This window comes from Salvelinus fontinalis, chromosome 17 (genome assembly GCF_029448725.1).
Source record: "Salvelinus fontinalis isolate EN_2023a chromosome 17, ASM2944872v1, whole genome shotgun sequence".
Taxonomy (NCBI): domain Eukaryota; kingdom Metazoa; phylum Chordata; class Actinopteri; order Salmoniformes; family Salmonidae; genus Salvelinus; species Salvelinus fontinalis.
This window is the reverse complement of record NC_074681.1, coordinates 30,586,728-30,599,419: the sequence shown is the minus strand read 5'-3', so window position 1 is coordinate 30,599,419 and position 12,692 is coordinate 30,586,728. Positions and strand designations below refer to the sequence as shown.

The window sequence follows — 12,692 nt, the reverse complement described above, 5'->3', positions numbered from 1 at the left end:
ACATGAATCATAATGGCACATTGGCTTAGGAATACTTTACTTATCCTGGCTGCATGCTATTTTGGTACAGTATAGTGTTTCTCCTTTCTACATTCTCATTCTATGAACCTAAGCATATTATGTATTATTAAACCCCAAAATATATATTTTTCAGATTGCAAAGGTGAGGCTGTTGACCAGCAGAGTGGACATGTTACTGCCGCTATAGGAGGACTGGTAACACTCAGCTGTAACTACACTACTAGTAGTACATCTCCTGATCTCTTCTGGTAATAGCAATAGTGATGAGTTCAAGAAGAGGTTTGTTTCCAGGCTGAATATCACATTTTGCTCTGTAAAGTGCTTGTCACAGGATTCTCAATGTTTGACAATACACAAAAAGAGGAGGAGGAAAGATGTCATGGTGTCATCATGGCCTAGCTACATCAGAGTGGTTTTACTCTTCTCCCATTGATCTCACATTAGCAGACATGGGACCCTGGCTGAGTAATTTACTGATTCTTGCTGCATGTTGTTATGGTATTATAATATTATTTTTCTAATTTGTTTACTGCCTTTGCTCGAATCCCTTTCTTTTTTTCAAACACATTTTTCAATATAATACTATCAGTATTAAATTCATACATTTTTATTTCCTCAATCATGCTGCTTGATTATTTTCCTCCTAATACAAATGTGTATTACATTATTTTCCAGAATGCAGAGGAAAAGACTCAGTCATTCAGCCACCAGGAGATGTGATTGCTACTGAGGGAGAACAGGTCACACTGGACTGTCAATTTGATGCAGTTAATACTAATAATCTCTACCTGTTCTGGTACAAGCATGAAGTAAATGACTTCCCAAAGTTCATGTTGGGCCGTTTTCCTTTTGGAAGTAAAAATGCCACTGAGTTCAAGGATAGATTTGATGCCCGTCTCGATGCAGACTCCAAGTCAGTCCCATTGATGATCCAGAGTCTGCAGCTGTCTGACTCTGCTGTGTACTACTGTGCTCTGAAGCCCACTGTGACAACAGGATATACAGCCTCATTACAAAAATGATTTGTTTTTGTGATATAAGACTCGTAGAGAGCCTGGTGGAAGCTCCTCCTTAATGCTTTCTAAGGCAGAGTTAAAGAAGTGGTGACACATACAAGTGTGTTTGCTCTCTCCTTACCTACACATCTCACAGTAGACATGGAATCTTGGCTGAAGAATATTCTGGTTCTTTCTGCATTTTGTTGTGGTATGATAACTATTTTTTGATTTGCTTACTGCCATTGCTTTAATTATCCCTTTATGTTGTCATGAAAAATAGAGAAAGTTGCTCACTCTATATGCTCCCAATGATTTAATGGGTATAAATCATTAAACACCCTATCTTTTTCAACTTATTTAATTTATCTCCAGAATGCAGAGGAGACAGAGTGTTACAGCCAAAAGGAGTTGAGACGGCTACTGAAGGAGGACAAATAACACTTGTCTGTCATTATGAAACAGACGACCCAAGTCCATATCTATTCTGGTACAAACAGCGAGCAAACGACTTCCCCAAGTATATGCTTATGCGGTTCAATTTTGGAACTGGGGACAATGCTACTGACTTCAAGGAGAGATTTCATGCCGATCTAGATGCCAACTCCAAATCAGTCCCCTTGACGATCCAGAGGTTGCAGCTGTCTGACTCTGCTGTGTACTACTGTGCTTTGAGGCCCACTGTGACAACAGGATACACAACCCCTTTACAAAAACATACTGACACATACACCTGTCTGTGCATTATACAACACCTTTTTAAAATTGACACAGTAACCTTCTAACTACCTCCTTGATACTATGAAGACTAGTGGTAGCAGATGTTGATAATCGTAATTTTTATGTCAATAAAGTTACCTCTTCCAATTCAGCTCTAAATATCTTCTTAGTCTCATAGACTAGAAGTAACATAGTAAATGTAAATCCGGGACACTAAAATTAGCATGAAATGTTTTGTTTGGTATGGTTACATAAGAAGGAAAGTTACTTAAAACATATCCTTATCCCTTTTTGCTAAACCTTGCCAATCCTAACCTTAACAATCTAACCTAACTCTTAACCCTAAACCCTAGTCTAGCTAATTTTATCCAGCTAACTAACGTTAGTGTTAGCCACCTAGTCACCTAGCTAACATCAGCCACAACAAATTGGAATTCGTAACATATCATACATTTTGCAAATTCATAACATATTGTATGTTTTGCAAATTCGTAACATATTGTACGTTTGCAAAATCGTAGAACATTATACAAAATTTAATTATTAACATTTTCTTCAAAATGAATGATAGACATCCACAAATTAGTACAACGCATTTGAAATTTAACATTTCATACTAAATGGAGTCGTTCGGATTTACTTACAGTATAATACGAAATGCTCTGAGACCAGGTTGTATAGGTAGATGTAAGAGACATTAAAATGCCATTACAATATCTCATGGATTAGAAAATAGACCATTGTTTAATTTTTAGAGTTGGCCTAGTAGTGTTACTTAGATTAATTTAAACATAGCTACATTATATCCTGTATTGTGTACAGAGAAATGGAAAAGCCAGCATCAACCACAAGTTGGCCACATTACCATGAAAATGTTGCTTTCTACTTTAAAATGACTTGTTTACAGTATTTGGACATCCGCTCTATGCTGTGCTGCATGGTCTAGGCCTGTGCTGCTACAAAGACAGGAATCAAGAGAGCACACCAGTTTCTATATAATAACATCAGTTTGTCTTGCCCTTTGTTTCCTATGATAATTATGGGACATTGGCTGTGGAACTCTGTTGTTCTTGCTTTACTTATCTTTGGTAGGATACGGCTCTCATTATGTTTTTCTCAATACCTGATGTTACTGGAATCCGGATATTTTGTGACCATGGGACTTTAAGATTCTATCAGAACTGTTTTATAATGAATTCTTCTTTCATAACCCATTAATGTTATCCCCTTATCCCCTTATCCCCACTAAAGTGCAGGGTATCAAAATCCTGAGACATTTGTAAGTCAGTTTCTTTAGGGTGTTGCAATAACAAATTAAACCTTAAGCTTCTAAAATGTCAATCTTGGTACTGTCTGACACTTCGGAATTATACATGTTCCGTTTTTAAGAAAACTGTAGCTATTTGAATACATAAATAATAGAAGAACACTGTTTTACCAGGCAGCCTAGGGAGGAGGTCAGAGACCTGGCAGTGTGGTGCCAGGACAACAACCTCTCCCTCAATGTGAGCAAAACAAAGAAGCTTATTGTGGAAAACAGGAAAAGGGGGGTCGAACAGGCCCCCATTAACATCGGCGGGGCTATAGTGGAGCGGGTCGAGAGTTTCAAGTTCCTTGGTGTTCACATCACCAAAAAAACAATCATGGTCCAAACACACCAAGACAGTCGGTAAGAGCGCACAATTGGCCCAGCGTCGTCTGGTTTGGGGGAGGGTTTGGCTGGCAGGGATGTTCTTCTCCCATCGTGCTCTAGCGACTCCTGTGGTGGGCCGGGTGCAATGCGCACTGGCACGTTTGCCAGGTGTACGGTGTTTCCTCTGACACATTGGTGCAGCTGGCTTCCGGATTAAGTAAGTAAAGTGTCAAGAAGCAGTGTGGCTTGGCTGGTTTGCGTTTCGGTCGAATGCACGGCTCTCGACCTTCGCCTCTCCCGAGTCTGTATGGGAGTTGCAGTGATGAGACAAGACTGTATCTACCAATTGGAAACCACGAAATAGGGGGACAAAAATAAATAACTAAAATTATAATTTTTTAAAGTTCTACATTGAGAGCATCTTGACCGGTTGCATCACCGCCTGATATGGCAACTGCGCTTCATCTGACCGTAAGGCGCTACAGAGGATAGTGCGTACGGCCTAGTACATCACTGGGGCCAAACTACCTGCCATCCAGGACCTACATACCAGGCGGTGTCAGAGGGAAGCCCAAAACATTGTCTAAACCTCCAGTTACCCAAGTCATAGACTTTTTTCTCTGCTACCGCACGGCAAGTGGTAAAGGAGCGCCAAGTCTAGGTTCAAAAGGCTCCTTAACAGCTTCTGCCCCAAAGCCATAAGACTCCTGAACAATTAGTCAAATGGCCACCGAATTATTTACATTGACACCACCCCCCCATTTGTTTTGTACACTGCTGCTACTCGCTGTTTATTATCAATGCATAGTCACTTCACCCCTACCTACATGTACTAATTATCTCGACTAACCTGTACCCCCGCACATTGACTCGGTACCGGTACCCCCTGTATATAGCCTCGTTATTGTTGTTTAATTGTTTTACTTTGAATTTTTATTACTTTACTTTATATGGTAAAGACTTCTGACAGTTTTGAGCTTTTACTTGCATGCCATTATTGCTGGCTAGATCAGCTTAGAAACCATAACTAGAGAGAGATGGCAAAGGCGGGTTCTGATTGGTCCGTTTGTATTTGCTCAGGCTTGTGATTGGATTGCAGATAGAACCTTATAGCGCCATGTTGAAATGAGCTTATGCAGATAGAGCTTCGCAGGTTTGATATTTCTTCACTTAAAATTTACTTTTTCAAAAACCTAAGTACACAGACCATGAGGAACCATCTAAAGATCAATTATATGTTATGTGACTAATTTTCTATATAGATAGAACCTTAAAGTCCCAAGGCATTCTTCTTTGTTTCCAGAGTGCAGAGGAGCAGACAGATTTACTCAGTCGAAGAGAGAAGTGACTGCTTATGAAGGAGAAGATGTCTCTCTCAGCTGTAGATACAGTAGATTCAAGTGGAGATTTAATGCCCATATGAATTCTGTCACCAAATCAGTCCCCTTGATGATCCAGAGATTGCAGCTGTCTGACTCTGCTGTGTACTACTGTGCTCTTAGGCACACATATACATCCTCATTACAAAAACTTTTTGATAGTGTGATTTAAGACTCTTAGAGAGCCTAGTGTCAGCTCGTCATCAATGCTTCCTAAGGCAGAGTTAATGAACCTACCCATCTCACAGAAGACATGGAATCTTGGCTGAAGAAACTTCTGATCCTTGCTGCATTTTGTTGTGGTATGATAACTATTAATTTATTTATTTGCTTACTGCCTTTTCTCCAACCCCTTTATTTTGTAAATATATAATCCAGTACAATACTACCAGTATTAATTTAATGCATTTTTATTCTCTCAATCATGTTGTTTGATTCTTTTCTCCCCTAATCAAAATGTGTATTACATTATTTTTCAGAATGCAGAGGAGAAGACTCAGTCATTCAGCCACCAGGAGATGTGATCACTACTGAGGGAGAACAGGTTACACTGGACTGTCAATTTGATATTGTAGATAGAAATCCATACCTGTTCTGGTACAAGCAGGGAGCTAATGACTTCCCAAAGTATATGCTGAAATGGGCGACTTTCGGATCAGATAATGCCATTGAATTCCTGGGGAGATTCGATGCCCATCTCAATTTAACTACATTTAAATCAGCATCAAAATCAGTCACCGGAGGGGGCAGCTGTCTGACTCTGCTGTGTACTAATGTGTTCTGAGGCCCACTGTGACAACAGAATATACAGTCCCCCTACAAAAAAGAGTTTATCCTAGGCATTAGTGTTGTCACACCCTGATCTGTTTCACCTGTCTTTGTGATTGTCTCCACCCCCCTCCAGGTGTCACCCATCTTCCCCATTATCCCCTGTGTATTTATACCAGTGATCTCTGTTTGTCTGTTGCCAGTTTGTCTTCTTTGTTCAAGTCAACCATCGTTTTGTGTCTCAGCTCCTGCTTTTTCCAGTCTCTCTTTTCTCGCCTTCTTGGGTTTTGACCCTTGCCAGTCCTGACTCCGAGCCTGCCTGCCTGACCACTCTGCCTGCCACTGACCCTAAGCCTGCCTGCTGACCTGTATCTTTCCCCCCTCTGGATTACCGACCTCTACCTTACCCTGAGCCTGAATGCCGCCCGGTACTGTTTCCCCACCTCTGGTTTACTGACCCTTGCCTGCCTTGACCTGTCTATTGCCTGTCCCTGTTGGAATATTAAACTGTTTATTCGACGTGGTCTGCATCTGGGTCTGACCTTCATTCCTGATAAGTGCAGAAAAATGCAAGCCTTACTTCTGTGGTGGGTGTGATGTTAGCAGGGCTGTACACCTCACACAGTGACACACAGAAGAACATTTCAGAGGAGAGTGAATGCATCCAAACATCAGTCTGAAGATGGAGAAATCAATCAGTGTATTGATCCTTCTGATTATGAATACATGTAAACAATACCTAAACATTTGAACTCCTTGCATCCTTATAATCAGATTATTACATTATGGTATTGGTAGTAAAGCATCTTTTGATGAAGGTAAAAAATTTAACTAGGCATGTCAGTTAGGAACAAATTATTATTTACAAGGGCAGAACAACATATTTTTACCTTGTCAGCTCGGGTGTTCGATCCAGCAACCTTTCGGTTACAGGCCCAACACTCCAACCACTAGGCTAACCTGCCACCACAAGGAAAGCCATTTAAATGTGAAAAATAAGCATGTGTTTTCAATCAGCTTTATTACATATTTTTCTTCTGCAGGAATGGTATCTGGAGAAAGTGTGACTCCCGACAAGAAGGAGTACACCCCTACCGAGGGATCATCTTGCCTAGTGATACAAAGGTCATATTTAAAAAAAAAAGTTAAATCAGTGTCTCTGAGCTGTACTGAAGAAACAAGCAGCTATAATCTACCTTTACTGGTACCAACAATACCTTAACCAGACACCTCAGGACCTACTGTATAAAGGTGCCAGAGTATATAGGGTTGACCATATCTCCAATCATCGATGTGAATCTACAATATCCCAAACGTGAACTACACTCATGATAAAACAAGTAACTCTGGCAGACACAGCGCTCTACTACTGCGCCCTGAAGGACGCCCAGTGATACAGAGTCTCTGAGAGGATGTACAAAAACTAGAACACTGATAAATGACATGTTTTAGACGAGCTTGTTGGTAATTTCCTGACCACAGATAATTATCAGGCAACAGAGGGTCTGTAGATTAGATTACTGTGGTAAGAACTGTTGTTAGAGTAAGTAAAAACACATTTAGCATAATAGGGGAAACTTGTATAAAATATAAATTAGAGAATATTATCAATATGGACACCAAATCAGTTGAAAATGCATTTTTCTTCCTGTTATTCATTCACTTCAGAAGATGAGTTGAGTTGTGGTTAGAGGAGGAGCTGGTATGAGAATGAAAAAGAGACTCAAAATGGCATGAAGGTCTTTCCTCAGTGCATTGTAAGCTTGTCTCCCTGACAATAACCATGCTGTGCTGCTTCACCTTGTTCTTTTTAACATTTGTGGGTAAGTAAAACACATTTAACAGTAATAATAATGTGTAATTAAAAGCTTGGAAAAACAACACACAAGCTTTGACGAGACAAAGATAACTTTATCTCATGTCAGTTTTCTATAGGGGATGGAATTTTATCCAACAGTCTTTAGGAGGATGTGATACATGGTGGCAGTGTCAAGCTTTCCTGTAACTACACAATATCTGGTGGAGTCAGTGTCTTATGGTATCACCAATATCACACATCTGCTCCCCAATTCCTCCTCCTCATCTCAGTGTATTCAGCATCTGCTGAGACAATAGTTACTGCTGATCCACCGTATCCTCGACTGTCAGTTAACGTTGAAAAGTGGCTAAACGTGATGATCTAGAGATCTCCTCTGCTGAAGTGACAGACTCTGCTCAGTACTACTGTGTACTGAGGCCCACAGAGACAGGAAACGCAGACACACTGTACAACAACTTTACAGAAGCAGAGGAACAATCCTTGTTGTGAACTGTTTCAGATCCTTTTATTATCAGTCAGTTCCAACTCAGGATGAAAACACCTTAAAGCAGGTGGCTCTTCCTCCTGACAGTGGAGGTAGTTGCAGGGCAGACAGGTAGCAGCCATACATTACATTTCACATCCTGCAGATCACAGTACACTGCATATCATACATCACAGTACACTGCATATCAAATATCACTGCATTTCACATTACACTGCATATCATATATCACAGTACACCGCATATCAAATATCACTGCATATCATATATCACAGTACACTGCATATCATATATCACAGTACACTGCATATCAAATATCACTGCATGTCATATATCACAGTACACTGCATATCAAATATCACTGCATATCATATATCACAGTACACTGAATATCACAGTACACTGCCTATCATATATCACAGTACACTGCATATCATATATCATGATGTTGCTCACTTCAATATTACTCTTTTCAGAAATTGTGGGTAATTAAGGTTTTATGTAAAGTCATTTCCACATTGTCTGGCATTGTTTCATTGGTAAATATTGGTCTTCTTCAAATATAAAATAAGAGGTTTTCATGTTTAGTCCCATGCTTATTTTCTTCTCCTTCACAGGTGATACTTTAGAGAATGATATTACTCCAACCAGTCCTGAGGAGTATTATTTAGAGGGTAGCAGAGTTAAGATCTCCTGTAACTATACAGTAATAGCAGATAGTCTGCTGTGGTACAAACATTGTTCTGGATCAGGTCTCCAATTCCTTTACCTGGTCACAGCTACCAATAATCCTTATGAAGTGAGAGATGATCCACAAGTTTTTCAACTGTCTGTTACACTGAACAAAGGTCAATATACTGAATAGGAGGAACTAAGATGAGAGACGGAGAGATGATTCTCCTCTAACTGACTGGAACAGTGGGATGTCTTCAGTTTTATTCCTGATAACACACTGTTACACCCATCACCATGTTTCTCTTCTAAGTGTTTCTCCTCTCTGCACTTGTTGGTGAGTATTAGTCGTACATTACATACTTTTAGTTTATTCAAGGTAACTTGAAAGGTAACTGAAGAAATGTAAATTACTGATTATCTTTTCACTTGTATTGAATATGGCACATAGTATGTAATAATGTCCCATGAACTGAAAATGTTTATCTAAACTTAACTTTACTACAGGTGGCAGTTATGAAAATGAGAGAAAACCAACTTCAGAGACAGAACATGGCATGGAGGAAGCCGTATCGTCAATATCCCAGATCATCACCCCAATTCCTCCTCTACACCACAGTCACCTCAAAGCTCTCTGTAATAAGAGCAAAACCTGAAGACCCTCGACTGTCTGTTAATCTGAATAAAGAGAGAACCAGTGTGGATCTGGAGATCTGCACTGTTGAAGTGAGACTCTGCTCTGTACAACTGCACCCTGCAGCCCAGAGTGACAGGAAACCCAGAAACACTGTATACAAACCTTTCATATGTGATTTATACAACATGCAAAGAGAGATGCAGTATCACAAAAGAGAGGACAAATGAGAGGAGAGATTGAGATGCACAAAAGCAACTGTGCTTAGGGGTGGAGCTTGTAGGTAAACTTAGCAGAAATTATCAACCGAAAACCTTGCAGATGAAGTCAGGTTATGTTGTGCTATTAGTCAGTTTGACTTCCAACCCCAGCCATGTGGTTCATCTGGTCATTTATTATGTTCTCAGTAATGGGTAAGTTATTGCTTTCAAAGTAGTGTCATGTTTTCTGTTTCGAAAATTACAACAATATATGTTTATTTCAATAAAAATTGACTCAATGTTCATCTCTTCACATTTGCAGGTGACACCTATGAGCAGACAATAGACCCAAACCAACATGAAGTGTATGCAGAAGTGGGTATTAATGTTCTTCTTTCATGCAACTACTCCTCAGCAGACAGTCTACTATGGTATAAACAGTCTCCAGGATCAGCTCCCCAATACCTTCTGCTCATCCAGCACTACAGTGGGATTGAACAGCGACCTGATTCTCTTGACTCTCGCTTCTCTGTTAAACTGAACAAAGAGAAGACCCGTGTGGATCTGGAGATCTCCTCTGCTGAAGTGACAGACTCTGCTCTGTTCTACTGTGCTCTGATGCCCACAGTGACAGGAAACCCAGAAACACTGTACAAAAACCTAACATCGCATGAGAGAGTATTTCTTCTCTGTAGTTCCAAGTTTCATTTGACAATAGTGCCATCAAGTGGAGTCAACATGCACCCATTCTATTGTGTCAAGAGGAGGAGCTTAGTTTTATACATAACTTGTAATGAGTGGAACTGATTCACCCAGAGAGTGAATGTTCCAAGAGAATATCATTTTATAGAGAAGTTTTGTCTAACACCCAGTGACTATGATACTGCTTTATTCAGTCTTGTTTTTGTGTGCACTTGTAGGTAAGAATAAACTCTCCATTTACTGAATGTTTACTAGCAGAACATACACTGTCCAATATTCATTACAATATGGTATTATCATAATCAAGTGAAAATACACTTTGAAACACCAAGTGTGGATATACTGAACACTGTCTACATTGACTCAGTAATTCATGTTTTTATTTTTACAGGATCAAGTGTTGAAGACATAATTACTCCAGACAGAGATGTAGTGGATGTTTTGGAGGGTAGTAGCATTAAACTCTCCTGTAGATACAAGAGCTCATTAACCAACAGTCTGTTATGGTACCTCCAGTACCCTGGATCCTCTCTACAGTTCCTCATAGTGGACTATTCTGGGATCATAACCAACACTGATAGTACAAAATGGACCCTCACGCATGAAAAAAAGGACAACCGTGTGGATCTGGAGATCTCCTCTGCTGAAGTAACAGACTCTGCTCTGTACTACTGTGCTCTGAGGCCCACAGTTACAGGAAACCTCAGAAACACAATACAAAAACTGATCCTGACAATAGAAACACAGATAACCTGAATCTGAGACCCCTAGAACCCCTAGAACCTGCGTCTGAATAGATCTTATCTTACATCCGTTATGTTCCCTTCTTTTTAAAATCAAAGTTATTTGCATGTTCAACTACCAGTGACCAGACTTTATATTTGGAAATGAAATAAATATGTAATGACTATCAGAATATTTCCATATGACTTTACATTCTAAACGTTCTCTCATATAAATACCATTGATTCCATATTTACTGTCATTTAGTAAAGCAAACCTTCGTCACCTCCACCACACTTCATTAAGAGCCACCATTGACTGGGTTTTATGTCAAAGGGAGGAGCTACAAATGATCCTGTTCAAACTGTATATACAGTGGCGATTTTAGCTGCATGCCAGCAAAGCCACTACACAACACAACACTAAACAATACTTTAATTGCACCATAACTGCGACCAGCAGTGCCCACAAACTGTTAGGGCCTACATAAAGAGTTCCCAACAGCAGAGATTTCTTTCCAGCACAATGGATTGAATCCTTACCACCGCTACACCTAACTATCAGCGGAGCCTTGAAATGAAGAGGTGAAAATAGGCCAAATTATTAGTGTGAAGCACATGGGCTACTAACAGCTCACTACACAACATACACTTAGTATTACTTTCTTAGCTACAGTTTACCTATCTCTCTGGCATCCTACATAATTTATGAAGCAGCATAAGACATTTTTGGACTCACGTAATTGTGATGTGTTTGAACAGGACAGATTTTGTCATCAAAGAGAAAGATGCCGGATTTACAATTCCGAGTTGAATGACCGTTCAAAACGTCTCTTCCTAGTTTGAGCTGTTTATTCCCTACCTCCTGGTTGCAATGTTTGCAGTTAGCCACTGTCACCGATTCCTAACAAACCATTCATTGTTGAATTTGTGCAGCGTGGTGTAATGTTTATGTCCAATGGCCGATGAAAACCGATACGTTTTATCTATATTTTCTCTTCATTATTTCTCTTCATATGACAAGGATTAAAAGAATTTGCAAGTAGACTTGATTAATTATGACTGCTAGCTAAGATTGTGAAAGTAAGATGTGACATGATCAGTCCAGTCAAAACTACTGTACGTATAACGTGATTTGACCACTGAGCTAGGCTGGAACACCTGCATTTTGGAGCGGTCTTACTCAAGAAAACAAAAAAGAGATGTTTGTATGCAGATTTATTAACTCAATTATAAATATATATTTTTTAATATTGTTTGCAAACTGACATGTGACATTTATTAATGCCCCCTGCAAATGTTTTATTTATATATATAGACAGATATATATATATATACACAACCGTTCAAAAGTTTGGGGTCACCTAGAAATGTCCTCAAATTACCACTTAAATAACATCAAATTTATCAGAAATACAGTGTAGACATTGTTAATGTTGTAAATGACTATTGTAGCTGGAAACGCCTGATTTTGTTTGGAATATCTACAGTTGAAGTCGTAAGTTTACATACACTTAGGTTGTAGTCATTAAAACCCCTTTTTCAACCACTCCACAAATTTCTTGTTAACAAACTAAAGTTTTGGCAAGTCGGTTAGGACATCTACTTTGTGCTTGACACCAGTAATTGTTCCAACAATTGTTTACAGACAGATTATTTCACTTGTAATTCACTGTATCACAATTCCAGTGGGTCAGAAACGCACATACACAAGTTGACTGTGCCTTTAAACAGCTTGGAAAATTCCAGAAAATGATTTCATGGCATTTCAAAGCTTCTGATAGGCGAATTGACATCATTGGAGTCATTTGGATGTGTACCTGTGAATACATTTCAAGGCCTACCTTCAAAGTCAGTGCCTCTTTGCTTGACATCATGGGAAACTCAAAAGAAAATCAGCTAACACCCAAGAAAAAAAATTGTATTCCTTCACAAGTCTGGTT

At 39.4% G+C, this 12,692-nt stretch overlaps 1 gene segment (V, D, J or C); it reads left to right on the top strand.

The window, feature by feature from the left end:
* The first annotated feature begins 470 nt into the window (after window positions 1–470).
* Window positions 471–5,272, top strand: LOC129813497 (T-cell receptor alpha chain V region CTL-F3-like). The segment is given in 4 exon segments: window positions 471–519; window positions 697–1,007; window positions 1,418–1,699; window positions 5,228–5,272. Coding segments are annotated over 4 exon segments (687 nt in total).
* The last annotated feature ends 7,420 nt before the right edge of the window (window positions 5,273–12,692 follow it).